Source organism: Lutra lutra, chromosome 7, assembly GCF_902655055.1.
Source record: "Lutra lutra chromosome 7, mLutLut1.2, whole genome shotgun sequence".
NCBI classification, from domain to species: Eukaryota; Metazoa; Chordata; class Mammalia; order Carnivora; family Mustelidae; genus Lutra; species Lutra lutra.
The window spans coordinates 49,567,039-49,583,319 of record NC_062284.1 but is presented as its reverse complement, the minus strand read 5'-3'; the positions used below and the strand labels follow the sequence as shown (position 1 = coordinate 49,583,319).

The 16,281-nt window shown below is 43.8% G+C and overlaps 1 protein-coding gene across 7 annotated transcripts in view; it reads right to left on the bottom strand.

Moving 5' to 3' along the window:
• Positions 1 to 16,281, bottom strand: part of PAQR5 (progestin and adipoQ receptor family member 5) — a 72,849-nt gene that overhangs the window by 29,922 nt on the left and 26,646 nt on the right. For 5 of the 7 annotated variants that reach the window (XR_007128838.1, XM_047738439.1, XM_047738435.1 and 2 more), the window contains one exon: positions 9,993 to 10,153. Coding sequence is in view for 6 of the 7 variants with exons in the window: in XM_047738435.1 (XP_047594391.1) it covers positions 9,993 to 10,153 (161 nt within the window). In the remaining variant the exon portion in view is untranslated. Of the gene's footprint in view, positions 1 to 9,992; positions 10,154 to 14,105; positions 14,111 to 14,175; positions 14,231 to 16,281 lie in introns of those variants that run through there. The other 2 variants (XM_047738437.1, XM_047738440.1) reach the window with 2 other exon arrangements.

Here is a 16,281-nt window from a genome sequence, read left to right as displayed (position 1 = left end):
TGAGCTTGCCATTAAGACTAGGACTCTAGGGGCGCCTGGGTGGCTCAGTGGGTTAGGCCTCTGCTTTTGGCTCAGGTCATAATTTCAGGGTCCTGTGATCGAGCCCCACATTGGGCTCTCTGCTCAGCAGGGAGCCTGCTTCCTCCCCACCCCCCCCCACCTGCCTCTCTGCCTACTTGCGATGTCTGTCAAATAAATAAATAAAATCTTAAAAAAAAAAAAAAAAAAGACTAGGACTCTAGAGATGAGAGAATGTGAAGTAAATCCCACCAGGCAGAAGAAGACAATAAGGAAAATTGTCCCTCTGAAACAATCCCTCCCCAGAATTCAGAAGCATCAGCTAGATCTCATATGGGTTTCTGACTCAAATCCATACTGCATCTATGGTCCAAGAAATCTCCAGTAGCAAAATTAAAGTGATTACAAATAAACAGAGGTCAAAGTTTTATGGCTCCCTCAGGTAAGAAACAAAAGCAAATGCAAATCCTTTCTGGAGGGTTTCTGCTTTAACACACACATGTGCACGCCTGCAAACAAACCAGACCCCAGAAACAGCAAAGAACCTCGAGGAATAGATGCTGAAATATCTATATATATATAGATAGGTATCTATATAAATACCTATTCCTCGATGCTGAAATATAAAAGTATGTTTGATATGTTTAAGTAAATAGCTTAAAAATATGAATGAAAACAGACTTAAAAGAACCTAATATAACTTGGAAGTTAAGAAAGATTGAAATAAAAAGTCATTGAAGGGATAAAAAGCAGACTAGATCTTGCTGAAGAGAAAATTAGTGAACTGAAAGCAGATTCAAAGAAAGCCATTCAGAGAGATTAAGAGAAAGAGATTAATGAAAAACAAAGGGCACCTGGGTGGCTCAGTCGATTAAGCATCTGCCTTCAGTTCAGGCCATGATCCTAGGGTCCTGGGATGGAAGTCTCACATCTGGTTCCTTGTTCAGCAGGGATCCTGCTTCTCCCTCTCTTTCTGCCCTTCCCCTCACCCAGGTGCATGCTCCCCCTCTCTCTCATAACTAAATAAAATCTTTAAAAAAAAAGAAAAATCAAATTAGAGAACATTTCTCCAGAAAGAGAAAAATACAACAGTTTTGTTGTGACATTTGAAGATAAAATGATAAGTTTTTAGGAGTTTTTGAAGTTGCCAGTCCTCAGACCCAAGAACTTAGGTGTGGCAGGGATCAATTGGTGCTCACCAAATATTCCATCTGCTTTCCTATGTTTCTCAGCCTTTTCTGCAATTAGGTTGGGGCCATGTGACTACTTCTACTTAATGTGACATCTAGGCCAGATCAGTTCAAAGCAGGGTGTCTTCCTGTAGTAGATATCAGGATGCATTCAGCAGGGAACCCTTCCCTCCTTCAGAACTGAGCCACCCATCCCTCCATGGGAACTGCTTTTGGCCAAAGGCCACTACATTGCCCCGCTATACTACCTGCCCAGAGGCAGCACACACATCCACTGATGGTGGATATGAAGTCCTGGCCTCCCTTTCTCATTTGGGACTACTCTGAAGGACAAACCCCATTCTAGAACATTCTGTGTGATCAGCTGAGGCCTTGCCCTTCCTGTCTTGTATAATTTTTCATGTTAAAATGCTGCAGTAGCCACTAACTTACAAATATTGAGCATATTTCTTCTTTTAAAAAATTTATTTATTTGAGAGAGAAAGACAGAGAGAGAGCACAAGCAGGGGGAGAGGCAGAGGGAGAGGGGGACAAGCAAACTCCCTGCTGAGCAAGCAGCCCAATGACGGGTCGGGCTTGATCCCAGGACCCTGGGATAATGACCTGAGCTGAAAGCAGACGCTTAACCAGACTGAGCCACCGAGGCGCCCCTAGAGCATATTTCTAGACATTAACTATAAAAAAAGTGGAGGAGAAAATCAAATGTTAAAATGCAAAAAGAAAGAAAGATGTAAAACTCATTCCAAAGAAAGCAAGAAAAGAAAGGAAAACTAAACAGAGAAAATAACAAATAGAAACTGTGTAAAATGATCAAAATAAATGTAAATGTGTCAGTAATCTTTATAAATATAAACAGACTGAACAGTACAGTTAAATGACGAATACTGTCAGACTAGATAAAACCCAACTCTGTGCCATTTATACGAGATACAGTTAAAATATAAGGTCAGGAAGGGGTTAAAACTCAAATGAAGGAAAGAAATAAACCAGACAAATAACAAAAACAATAAAGCTGGAGTTGCTATATGATAGATTCTAAGACAGAAAGCATTACTACATAGCAAGAGAATCACTACAAAATATTAAGAAATTTACTGCACCAGGAAGGTATTACATAAATTAAGATGCACCTAAAAAACACAGGCTCAAAGTATATAAAGCAAAAATTGACTTATGTATAAGGAGAAATTCACAAAATCTGTCATCATGGCAGAAGATTTTAACATATCTCAAAGCTGGATAGATCAAACAATAAAATCAGTAATAATAGAAAAATTTTGGATTTTATAGGACATATACGCAATAGTGTCCCCGACAACAGAAGATTATACATTATTTCCAGACACGTTTAGGAGATTTGTGAAAATTGATTATGTACTAAGCCATAAAGCTAGGCTGAACAGATTTCAAGGATGGGAATGATACAGAGGACACTCCCAGGCTGCAATCAATTAATTGAAATCAATAACAAACACTCCAGACTTTGGGGAATTAAAAAAAATGCAAACACACTTTTAAGCAATTGTAAGTTACTTAAGAAATCAAAATGGAAATTAGAAATGAACTAAAAAAGCACATGTGGTCTGCAGTTAAAGCAATACTTGAGGGAAACATATGTAACTCAGTTGCTTACATTAGAAGGCAGAGTGATTAACTACAAAGTTAGAGCAGAAACAGCAAAAGGAACCCAAAGCAGAAAGAAAATAATAAAAAATAACAGAAATTAGAGATATAAAATACAAAATAGAGAGGCTCCACTGAGCCACAAATCTACCTCTTTTCAAATATTTTTTTTTAAAAGATAAACTGGCAAGATTAATTGAGAAGAAAAAAAACTACATGATTATGTCAATAGACACAGAAAAAGCATTTCATGATAAGAAGACATTCAACAAAACAGGAATAAAACTTCTTCAACCCAGGGGAACCTGGGTGGCTCAGTCTGTCCATTAAGCCTCAGACTCTTGGTTTTGGCTCAGAACATGATCTCAGTGTCAGGTCAACCCCCGTGTGCAGAACCCACACTCTCCTGGTAAAGCCCTACCTTGAGCCTCTCCTTGAGTCCTGTGATGGGCTATGCACTCAGCGATGGGTCTGCTCTTTCCTTTTCCCTCTCCCTCCCTTTCTTCTCTTCTTCCCCTTTCCCCACTCTCTCTCAGTAAATAAATAAATAAAATCTTAAAAGAAAAAATTTTTTTAAACTTCTTCAACCCAGTAATGGCCACCTATGAGAAACTCACAGCTAACATACCTAGTGGTAGAAAATGGAATGCTTTCCCCCTAAGATAGGGAACAAGATAAGGATGTCTGCTTTTGCCACTTTTATGCAATATCATAGTGCAAGTTCCAGCTAGGTCAAAAGGTATCTAGATAGGAAAGCAAGATGCAAAACTTTATTTGCAAGTGATGCAATCTTAATAGGAAATCCTAAGGGATCCGCTAAAAAACTATTAGAACTAATAAATGAGTTCAGCAAGGTTGCAGAACGTAGGATCAATATACAAAACTAAGTATTATTTTTATACACTAGCAGTGAACAATCTGAAAATGAATTTAAGGGAAAAATTCCATGTACAGCAGTATCAAAAACAATACTACAATGCTTAGGAATCAGTATCACAAACTCTTAATGGTGTGAGACCTGGGCCCTGAAAACTACAAAATACCAGTGAAAGAAATTAAAGACCCAAATAAATGCAAAAACATCCCATGTTCATGGATTGAAAGACTTAATATTGTTAAGATGGTAATGCTCTCCAAATTGATCAACAGACTCAATGCAATCCCTAAAATAAATCCCAGCTGCCTTTGTGTTCGTCTTGCAGAAATTGACATGCTGATCCTTAAATTCATATGGAAATACAAGAGATCCGACCAGCCAAAACAATCTGGAAAAGGAAAAACAAAGTTGAAAGATTCACATTTCCCAGGTCTTCTTACAAAGCTAATGAAGACAGTTTGGTACTGGTATAAGAACAGATAAATCAATAGGATAGAAGTTACAGTCCAGAAGTAAACCCTCACATACTCAACGGATTTTCAGCAAAGGGGCCAACACAATTTATTGAAGAAGGAATAGTCTGGGTCACAGATCTGAGTGTAAGAGATAAAACTCTTAAAAGAAAATATAGAACTAAATCTTTATGACCTCAAATTAGCCAAAGGATTCTTAGATATGACACCAAAATCAAAAACAAGAAGATAATTTAAAAAAATAGATAATAGCAAAATTTAAAACTTTTGTGCTTCCAAGGATACTAACAGTAAAGTGAAAAGATGGTGCACAGAATAGGAGAAAATATTTGCAAATCATGTATCCGATAAGGGATTTATACTAGAATATATAAAGAACACCTATGATTCAACAACAAAAAGACAAATGACTCAATTTAAAAATGAGGAAAAGATTTGAACAGGTATTTCTCAAAAGAAAATATATGAACAGTCAATAAACACATGAAAAGATGCTCAACCTCACTAATCATTAGGGAAATGCAAATCAAAAGTACATCCTACACAGTAGGATGGCTACTGTCAAAAAAACCCAAACAAACAAAACCAGAAAACATGCATTGACAAGGACGTTGAGAAACTGGAACCTTTGGGAACTGCTGGTGGGAACGTTAAATGGTGCCGTCGCTGTGGCAAACAGTATGGTGGTTCCTCAAAAAATTACAAATAGAATTACCAGATGATCCAGCAATTCCTCTTCAGGGTATATACCCAAAAGAACTGAAAGCAAGATCTCAAAGGAGTATTTGTACACCTATGTTCATAGCAGCATTATCCACAAGAGCCAGAACATAGAAGTAATCCAGTATCTATTGATAAGGGAATGAATAAGCAAAATCTGGTAGATACATATAAAAATACCATCCAGCCTCAAAAATGAAGGAAATTCTGACATGTACAACATGGATGAATCTTGAGGAAATTATGCTAAGTGAAATTAATAAGCCAGTCACAAAATGACAAACACAGTATGATTCCATTTATAGAAGGTACTAGAATAGTCAAAATTATAAAGACAGAAAGTAGAATGATGGTTTTCAGAAGCCAGAGGGGAGGGGGAAATGGGGAGTTATTGTTTAATGGGTACAGAGTTTCAGTTTTACAAGATAAAAAAGAATTATGGAGATTTATGGTGGTGCTTGTTACACAACAATGTGAATACATTTAATACCATCAGTAAGATGGTAAATTTTATGTTAAATGTATTTTATGACAATAAAAAAATAGATAAGCATAGAGTTACCACATGATCTAACATTCCACTCCCAGGCATGTACTTAGGAGAACTGAAAACACATTCATACAAAAACGGATACTTAAATGTTCATAGCACCATTATTTGTAATAGTCAAAAAATGGAAACTCAAGGGTCCATCAACTAATGAATGAATAAACAAAGAGCAATGCATCCATACAATGGAATATTAGGCAGCCACAAAAAAACAAATGAAATACTAATACAGGGTACAGCATGGATGAACTTGAAAACATTGACGCTTGGTGAAAGAAGGCATTCACGAAAGGCCACTTATTACACGATCCAGTTTATATGAAATACTGAGAAGAGGCAAATCCATAGAGACAGAAAGTAAATCAGTGGTTGCCATGGCAAGTAGGAAACAACCGCTAATGGGTACAGAGTTTCTTTCTAGGGTAATGAAACTGTTCTAAAATTGACCATGGTAAGAGTTTGTGGAACAGACTTTGTGTAGGTCACCATACTAAAACCCCCCAAGCTGTGTACTTTTAAAAGATGAATTTTATGTTATGTGAATTATATCTCAACAAAGCTGCTGTAAAAAAATTCTTTTCACAGACAATTCAGCTGCAAGATGAGTTGTTCTGTCCCCCGCACAACAGGCTGCCATTCACGTAGATTAGCAGGTAACAGTATTCCCCTGGCAAGGGGGGCAATCGGGTGGCCCTGTGGGACAATCATGCAGGTACATTCTACCACCCACTCAGGAACATATTCTAATATTATACAGTTTTCCATAGAATAAATAGGCAAAGCTCTCCAACTCATTGTGGCTGGCAAAATCCAAAGGAAACATTACACATCAACTCATTAGGTTTAAGGCTCCTTGGGGTGCCTGGGTGGTTCAGCAGTTTAAAGCCTCTGTCTTCGGCTCAGGTCATGATCCCAGAGTCCTGGGATCGAGCCCTGCATTGGGCTCTCTGCTCAGTAGGGAGCCTGCTTCCCTTCCTCTCTCTCTGCCTGCCTCTCTGCCTAATTGTGATCTCTGTCTGTCAAATAAATAAATAAAATCTTAAAAAAAAAAAAAAAAGATTTAAGACTCCTTAACAGGAGCACCTGGGTGGCTTAGTCAGTTAAGCATTTGACTTTGGCTCAGGTCATGATCTCCGGGTCCTGGGATCCAGCCCCAAGTCAAGCTCCCTGCTCAGTGGGGAGCCTGCTTCTCCCTCTCCTTCTACCCCTCCCCCTGCTTTGTGTGCATGCTCTCTCTCTCTCTCTCTAGTTAAAAATAGAAAAAAAAAATCTTAAGGTTTCTAAACAGGTGATGCCTGGGTGGCTCAGTCGGTTAAGCATCTGCCTTCAGCTCAGGTCATGATTCCAGGGTCCTCAGATCGAGCCCCGTATCAGGCTCCTTGCTTAGCACGGAGCCTGCTTCTCCCTCTGCCTCACACTCCACTTACACTCTCTCTCTGTCCCTCTCTGTCTCTCTGACAAGTAAATAAAATCTTTAAAAAAAGAAAGTGTTCCTAAACAACTGATTCCAGCAATAGATTAAAAAGATATTACACCATGACCAAGTTTTACTTAAATGCAACGTTGACTTAACATTAGTAAATCAGTTGGTGTAATTCACCACACTAGTATCTTAAATAAATCATATACGACCATCTCAAAAGATGGACTGATGGGGGAAAAAAAAGATTCTGTAAAATTCGTTCTTAAAGGGAAAAAATACTAGAAAACAAGGAGTGGAAAGGAATATTCTTAAATTGATAAAGGTTATTTACATACGTACATACACAGAAGCTACATTATTTTAAACGATGAAATGCTCAAAGCATTCCTTTTTATTAAAATCAAGAACAATACAAAAATACCTGCAATCATACTTCATCACTTTTTTTTTTTTTTAAGATCTTATTTATTGGAGAGAGAGAGAAGATGTGAGCAAGAGTATGAGCTGGGGGTTAGGGCAATGGGAGAGGGACAGACAACTCCCTGCTTAGCAGAGAGCCCAACACGGGGCTCCATCCCAGGACCCCAAGATCATGACCTGAGCCAAAGGCACATGTTTAACTGACTGAGTCACCCAGGGGACCCATTCTTACTGTATTTTAATAAGCTCCCGATGATTCTGATGGTGATGATCCAAGTACCCCCTTTGAGAAACCTCGGGCTGGAGAAACCATTTGCCTGTTGAGTTGGTTCCTGGTTCCCCAGTGCCCAAACCCACCTACCCAACAACACACCATCTGGCTATGCTTCCTTTCTTTCATAATAGTCCGTCCCGCTGTTCTATTTCATTTTTCTTGGATCTTAACAACAGCCCTGTGAGACTAAATTAACAGATATTATCTCCATTTCACAGATCAGGAAACTGAGACTCAGAGACGGTGGGGAAGTGGCCCAGTCCACACAGCTCATTACCATACCAACGAGAGGCTACTCAGGGCCTCTGTATGAAGACTTGATGATGGTAATGCAGCCAACATTACTGACTGGTCCCCAGGTGCCAGGCACTTCACATGGGCCATCTCATTACCATAACCCCAGGAAGCAGATCGTCCCATCACCCCATTTTACAGGTGCAGAAACTGAGGTCAGAAGATTAAGTATCTTGCCCAGTGTCACTCCACAGACTGGGTATCAGAACCCAAAGGGCCCACCAAAAGTAAGCTTAGCATTTGTAGGAGGTCTATTCTAAATATTCATGCAAATTATGTATGCATTTTTCTCCTCAATATACTTGCACCTGTTTTAGCAACAAACATTTCTGTCCCCCTCCCCCAGCAAATCCTCAAGTAAAAGCACCCCCCAGGGAGACAGAGCCCCTGTTTGCTCCATGAACCTTGAGCATGGGGCCCCGAAGCCCGGGAATGGATGTAAGTACCCAAGGAAGGTTTCAAAGCAAATAGTGGATGTGAGGTTCGATGCTGGTTCTCTGCCTCTGACTAGCACTGTTTTACAGAAAAGGATACTGTCACCTCCACTGTCTATGGAAAACTGGACAGAAGAGACATGTTCTTTAACACTCTGGGGTTTTCTGGTCCTCGTCTTCAGGATCTCCATGCTTCAGAAGCCCACAAAGTACCCACTGAGACGTTCACTTCCCCTTCACTTCTTTCCTGGGCACCTGCTCTGAATGTGACCTTGCCCAAAACACCCAGAGAGACATCTCAGCAGCACCCATAACCCCGCCCCCAAAAGGCCCCACACCTGCCCGGTGCTTCCCGGTCTCCAGGCCTTTGCCCACACCAGTCCTTCCACCTACTTGCCTTGGCCCACATCCCACAAGCTACCCATCCTCAACCCATCTTCAAGATCTCTCCTGTCACGGGGCCATCCCTGGGCCCTTCCTCCCCCATGATGGAAGTGGCCGATCCCTCTTCTGGGTCTTTGAGGACACACCCTAACCCACTTTGCAACAGAAGCACACATCCACATTTTAAAACTGCTTAGGGACAGTATTTGTATGGATTATTCTGAGTCTGGCATGGAATGACACCTTGCACACAGCAGGCTGTCAAGAAAACTTTCATGAGTGGATGAATCCAAGAATTCACCCCATGCTCCCACTAATCGCAGCCATTCGTGGTCTGTGGGTAGAACCCAGCAGAGAATCCCATTAGGAGGAGACATGGCCCTGGGAGCCCGTGGGAGGTGTCCTGCAAGGCCAGCCTCATTTTTAATTTGTCTGTCCCCTGCCACGTCCCTCGTCTCTTCCCGACAGACAGCTCTGCCTCACGTTCTGTCACCCCCCAGTGCCACCCAGCTGCAGCCACCCAGCCTCACAGGCAGTCTGCCCACGCCTCGTCTCCATCACGGGGGCTGAGGGTGCCCGGGTCTTAGGCCTCTGAGGAAAGTTGGAAGTACTTGGCAGTCTGCAGCGTGAAAGGTCTCCCTTCAGTCTGGGACATCCTCCAGCTGAAACTTCCCACCCTGACATTAACACTGGTTCATCTTCAGTACAAAAGGAAGGGAATGTGAACCGGCACCGAGGGTGTATATGAAATGTCTTCTCCGCCAGGGAAAGGGGGTAGGCCCACGAGCCTTGGCTCCCCTGCCGTGTGGCCCCACCTCAGGCCGATTATAAATGCAGATTGTCAAGGCATCCCAGGAGCCTCAGGGAGGCCGCATGTGAGCTCCCAGGCCCAGGAGTCCACGAGAGGGCCAGGACTGAGGCCCACGGGACCACCCTCCCGTTCGCCCCAAGCCACACTGGGACCGAGCCTCCTGCAAGTGGTAAGGACAAGGGCAAAACCACACACCCGAAGTGACTTGGCCCCTGCCTGCTTTCAGGAACCCAAGGGAGGGCCCCAAAGGAAACTTCTACCCAGCCGGATGCCCCTGGCTACTTGTCTTCAGCTTGAATGTGGAATCTCCATAAAGGCTTTGTTTGGGATAAAATAGAGAAGTCAAGGGGAAGGGGTGTCTTGGGATCCCTCCCATTTCCAGGTTCAGTGTAGGTGGGGGAAACGGGAGGCCCGCTGGCTGCAGACAAAGCTAGCACATGCCCCCCACCCCAGGAGGCAAAGACCATGCCTTCGCCACCCCCCGGGGAACTCGGCACATACCTGGGGCACCTGGTCGATGCTAAACAGCTGGGGCAGCTTCAGGCTCAGCATCTCGAAGCTGGGTTGGGATGGCCGGTGGTGGACAGCTGCTCCCTGTCGCCGGCTCAGAGTTCTGACATGGCCCGGGGTGCGTGTGGCCAGCCGGTGCCAGGGCTGCTTCCCTGCAAGAGGACGGCGTGAAGAAATCCAGTCAGCCCCAGCCCAGCTCCAGCTGGATCAAGACCGTCAGATTGTTTAACCACGGAACAAACACTTGCTTGTGACGGCAAAATAATCAGGCTTCCTTAAAAACAGCAGCAGGTCTATCAGACCGCTGAGTCATTTATTCCGAGAGGGCTGGAGGGAGGTCATTCATGCCTGGTAGGGGCGATCATGAAACTGCAGAGCTGGAAGAGCCGTGGAGCCACCAGGTCCCCTCATGTCGGACATCAGGGCCCGAGAGGGGGCAGTGACTTCTCTTAGGCTAGGGGACAGCTGAAGCAGCTGGTTCACGGCAGCATCGTGGGCTGCCCCTGGGCCGGCCGTGCGATCCCGAGTCTGTGTCCATTCAGCGGGCAGAGGAGGACAGGGGCCTTGCCCCAGATCACCCAAAGAAAAGCAGCTCTTCCAGAAGGCCGACGGGAGCTTTGTTGCCCTGAGACACACACAAGAAGCAGACAAGCAAATCCGAGGCACTTGTAGGGGACGCTGCAACTCCAAGTAACGAGGCTGTTTAAATGCAAGATTAAGACTGCTTAACAGCTGTGAGTAATGTGAGCTAGAGGGGCCTGAAGCTCTCAGGACGGCCTGAGAAATAGAAACATGCAAGCTGGGTTTAGCAAAGAAAGAACAGTGCTAGGAATTTACCCTGGTTAACGCCTCCCCCTGCCCCCCACAGCTCCCGTCATTGCTGAGCCAAGATCTGCCCCATCCTTAGAGCTCCCCCAGAGGAATTCTGTCCCTGCCTCAGAAGGTCCAGAAACCCTGCCTTGTACTTCTCATGTGACACCAACCACCTCCGCCTACGAGCAAAGCTACCTGCCCAAGTGCTTGGAGAGGACACTCCTGGGATGGCTGGAAACTCGGGGTGTCTGCCTGGCTCACGCTGGGCCTTCAGTGAAATGCTTAACACCATTCATTAAAGCAACGGCGCTCGTCCTCTGAACTTAAAGTGTGGTTTTCGTTTTGTGGTTTGTTTACACTTTTGCTGATTATAGTCTTTATGTTCTATGTGTTATTATCTAGAACTCTGGGGCACCTGGGTGGCTCAGTCAGTTAAGCGTCTGCCTTCGGCTCAGGTCATGATCCCAGGGTCCAGAGATCGAGACCCGCATCGGGCTCCCAGCTCAGCAGGGAGTCTGCTTTTCCCTCTGTCTTCTCCCCTCTGCTCATGCTCTTTCTCTCTCTCTCTCAAATAAATAAAATCTTAAAAAAAAAAAAAATAGAACTCTGTAACAAAATGCAATATATTTATGTTTCATTGCCATAAATTTGCTTCTTTCTTAAAAACGCTGATGTATTATTCACAAGTCCAAAGGGGGAAATGATCCAAGTGTCCACCAGCAGATGAATGGGTAGACAAAGTAACAAAATACAGTCTAGGCACATAATGGAATATTATTCGGACTTAAAAAGGAATGATGCTGTGATCGGCGCTTCAACATCAATGAAACTTGAAAACGTTATGCTGAGGGAAACAAGCCAGTCACAAAAGAACAAATGGTGTAGGATTCCACTTACCCAAGGTACCTAGAGTAGGCAAATTCACACAGACAAAAAGTAGATTAGAGGCTGGATTGGTGGAGGAACGGGGCATTGTTGTTTCATGGGTACTGAATTTCTGTCTGGGATGACAGAAAGTTCTGGGAACGGGTGGTGGTGATGGTTGCACAGCATTCTGACTGTGATGTCACTGAATTAGACACTTAAAAATCGTTACACAATTTCACATTGTGCATATTTTACCACTATAAAAAGTGTGTAATATTTCCAAGCTACAGAATAATGAAGAAAATAATTTTTTTAAAGATTTTTATTTATTTATTTGTCAGAGAGATAGAGCAGAGGCAGGCAGAGTGGCAGGCAGATGCAGAGGGAGAAGTAGCTCACTGCGGAGCAAGGAGCCCAATGTGGGACTCGATCCCAGGATCATGACCTGAGCCGAAGGCAGCCGCTTAACTGACTGAACCACCCAGGCATCCCGAAAATAAATAATTTTTTAAGAAAATAATTTTTTTAAAAGATTTTATTTATTTACTTGACAAAGATCACAGGTAGGCAGAGAGGCAGAGAGAGAGAGAGGGAAGCCGGCTGGCCGCTGGGCAGAAAGCCCAATGCGGGGCTTGATTTCAGGACCCTGAGATCATGAACTGAGCCCAAGGCAGAGGCTTAACCCACTGAGCCACCCAGGCGCCCAAGAAAATAATTTTTTTAAAGCGCACTTTACCTAAGTTAAAGAAAATAAAAGTTAATACTTTGCAAACAACATCGATGTGAGTGGGCCATAGTCCACCTTCGTTCTCTCAGTTTTGCAGGCCTAATTACCAAGACTTCCAAACTCTGAAGCACCATGATCTCACCCAGTGGCAGGACACAAGGTGGAGGTCTGGTACTGGGGGGGACCTCAGGCACACCAGGAAATCCTCCGGTAATGGGACCAAGGCTGGTCTCCACACACCTTGCCCACCTCGAGTAGCCTCAATGTCATGGGAAAGACAAAGAAAAGGAACGGTCCCCTTCTCTCCCAGCACATATCATCCCAATACAATGACCAGCCTAAACTGCAAACATAAGGGGTAATGACAATAGCAGAGGAGTCCCCAACTTCTTCATTCAGCCACTGTTTACCATGTTTATCACGTGACAGGTACGGGTAAGTCTAAGTGTGTAATTGAGGATTCTCCATGGGCTGCTGTGGCTTGAAGGACATGGTGAGAATTAAACAGATACAAAAATTGTATGGGTTTGGTGCACCTGGGTGGTGCCATTGGTTAAGTGGCCGGCTCTTGGTTTTGGCTCAGGTCATGATCTCAGGGTCCTGGGATCAAGCTTCATGTCAGTCTCCACGTTCAGCAGGGAGTCTGCTCAAGGAATCTCTCTCTCCCTCTGCTCCTCCCCCTGCTCATGCTCTCTCTCTCTCTCTCTCTCTCTCTCTCAAATAAACAAATAAAGCCTTAAAAAAATTGTATCGCTTTGTGACACATAGAATGGACGGAAGTAGGCAGCCTCCATACCATTCTCTTCTTTCACTGCACAGGAAAAAAAGAGGAATAAGACAGTCACTGTCCCCAACAAATGTATAAAGAGATGAGACACCCAACCAGCTAGCACAAGTCACCCTGAGAAGAAGGGAAACTTTCATCCACCACACCAACCCCATCCTTCTCACCTTGCTTCCTGGCCCATCTCATTCACCCCCACTGTGGCCATCTCAGGAGGCAAGGCAGGGCAGGGCAGGGCCTGGGTGCTGGATTCAAGCCACTTGCATTCAAAGACCAGCGCAACCCGTGCAACCCTGGGCAAGGAACGTTAACGCCTGTGCCTCGGTTACCCTAAGGGTAAAATGGAAACAATGGTAGTACTTTTTTCATGGGGGTGTCATGATGATGAAACGCCAGAACCCATTTAAAGGGCCTGGCGTAAAGTAAGGGTCCAACAAACACTTGCTATTAGTACTAATTTTCAGAGAGGAAGATTCATTTTCTATTCTACAGGCAAGAAAATGGAAGCGTGGAAAAGCTATGGGGTTTGCCCAAGACCACACAGTGAATGGCTGCTAGAAAACTAGGATTTGATTTCTGGTTTCGTAAGTTCCTTTTCAGTAGAGAAGGGACTTTGAATAAAGGTTACGAAGAGCTAGCACAGAGCACTAGGTCTTAATTTCCCTTTGCTGCTGAGAGAAGGACCACGCAGAATGTTTACGATGATGTTTATAACCCAGAGGTTAAAGGATGGCCATCCTTGTCTGTTAATCAGGTTGAGACAAACTCTTGGGTAAGACTTGACCTTGGGTCTTACAAAAGCTCGAGATTTCTTGTGTCCTGTCTTTGTACCAAGGAAGCAGGAACTCTTCCATTAAACCACTGTTAGGTTGCATCTGAAATGTAAACCTTTCTGTCGAAATCATGAAACAACCTGGCTTATGATTCATACATTATATCCCTTCTTAATCACGGCAGATGTAACTGAACATCAATGAACTCACTGGTGTTTTTTGTTCCCATCACACGCCAAGCTCTTAATTTCACCAACACTATAAAAACCAGAGTGTAATTTCCAGTATTTCAAACAGCAGCTTGGTTTGCTGTCTCTGTCTGCAGAGGCCTAGAAACAAGAGTGAATAAGACAAAAGGGCTTCAGACAGTTCCCATTAGAGACAGAATGTGACGCTTGGCTAAGATTTCAACGGTACATTGGTGTTCCATGTGAGATTCATTTAAATGAGGGTCCCACAGCTTAAAGATATGTTTTAGAACAGCTAAAAGAAAGGGAAATGGGCTACAACATATTCTCCAAGACCTGCCAAGTTCTCCTGAAGTAGCCCTAAACAACGCTAAAAAAAAAAAAAAAAAAAAAAAGGCCAAGTCATCACAACAAAATCACCATCAAATTTCCAACTAGTCCTCTCAGATTTCTCAGATTTAAGACCAAACAAAATTAATATAAGGTGAAACTTGCCCCTGACCACCTCACCCCTCTCAGGCTAGCATTCCATCCTTATTCCTGGAGATCCTTCCCCTGCTAGAAATTTCATCCGATACACTAGATCCCCGGCCCTGAGGACTTGGCTAGCAAACCCTGTAACCTCCCAAATATACCTACATATAAAGTTGCTGAATATAAGTTGATGGGCTATTTTCCCAATGAGAAGGTCTGAAAAAAATGTATAACTTCTGGGATGCAGATGAACTAGTACACAATCTCTCTCTCTGCAACATTAACTTATTAATGTGGCTAGACATATTAGAATCCCTTACTATACCCAACGAATTAATTTTAAAATATTGCTTTTTCCACTGACATCTCACAGAAATAAGTGTATTCACCATCTTCACAAGCATCTTCGATAACAATATCTTCATAACTATAGCCATGTTCTAGAATTACTAACATAGTTTAAGTGAAAAATAGTCTCATTTCCATATGAGTTATATGAGGTCTGTGCCTTTTTTTTTTTTTTTTTTTTTTTGAGAGAGAGGACACGTGGTGCAGGGGAGGAGCAGAGAGAGGGAGAGAGAGAATCTTCAGCAGGCTCCGGGTCCAGCACTGAGCCCGATGTGGGGCTCCATCTCACAACCCTGAGATCACCACCAGAGATCGTGATCAAAGCTGAGATCAAGAAATCAAGGACCCTTCACCAACTGAGTCACCCAGGCGTCCCTGAGGTCTAGAGAAGCTGTTTTTAATGCCGCTGTTACACAATGTACCCTGAGTCGGAAGTATTCATTTGCTATTATTATAATGCACGTGGTTTGCTTTCAAACACTTCACACAGATAGCGTGATATGAAATGGTTAGGTTTAACCCACACCCCTGGGGTGGTGGTTAATTAGCATTTGAAAGACGGAAGCAGAAACTCATACTCCAGAGGCCACACCTTTGGTTCAGCAGGGGTTATTTCTGACCCACACCAAAGTGCTTGCGAATTAGCGCAATGGGTGCTGTTTAACTGGCGAAATGAGTGGAACAGAAGATATGGGAGCTGATGAGAAGGATCGTCCAGGTGCCCATCCTCTTGCATGAGCAGGGACAGTGACTGGATGCCCCAGGGTGACTCCCCCCTGAATAAGCCCAGGTGAGCCCTGTAGGGAGGATTCAGGAGCCTAAAGCCAAGAAGTCCAGCTGCCCCAGGTCCCCAGATAAATGTTGTATCAACTTTGCACGTGCTTACAGAAAAGGTGTGCAAAAGCGTTAAAGAGGGTAGTGCTAGGACTTCACCTGCCCACAGAACAGGCCATCCTCCTGCTTTGGCACCTGCCGAAAAATATGTGGATGGCAGGGGAACTCAGCCTGAGACTCTCACTGTGCTGTGCCCGTGCTGTCTGGCCGTGAGGGTTTAGGGGTCTCCTTGCTCTCAATTACCTCTAAACACTGATGCAGACACTCTCAGCTGGAAGTCACACCACTGTTTCGTGTACCAGGGAAAGAAGTACTGCACATTATAATCAGGAGATGAAGGCACCCTCTGGAAATGAATCCTGATTTCAGAGCTCACAAAACACCACCACCATAGGAACTGATGAACACAGAGACTGGAAGTGAGCGATCGGCTTGGGTCAGTTCGCCATGGCTACTCCTTCCATCTTCCTAC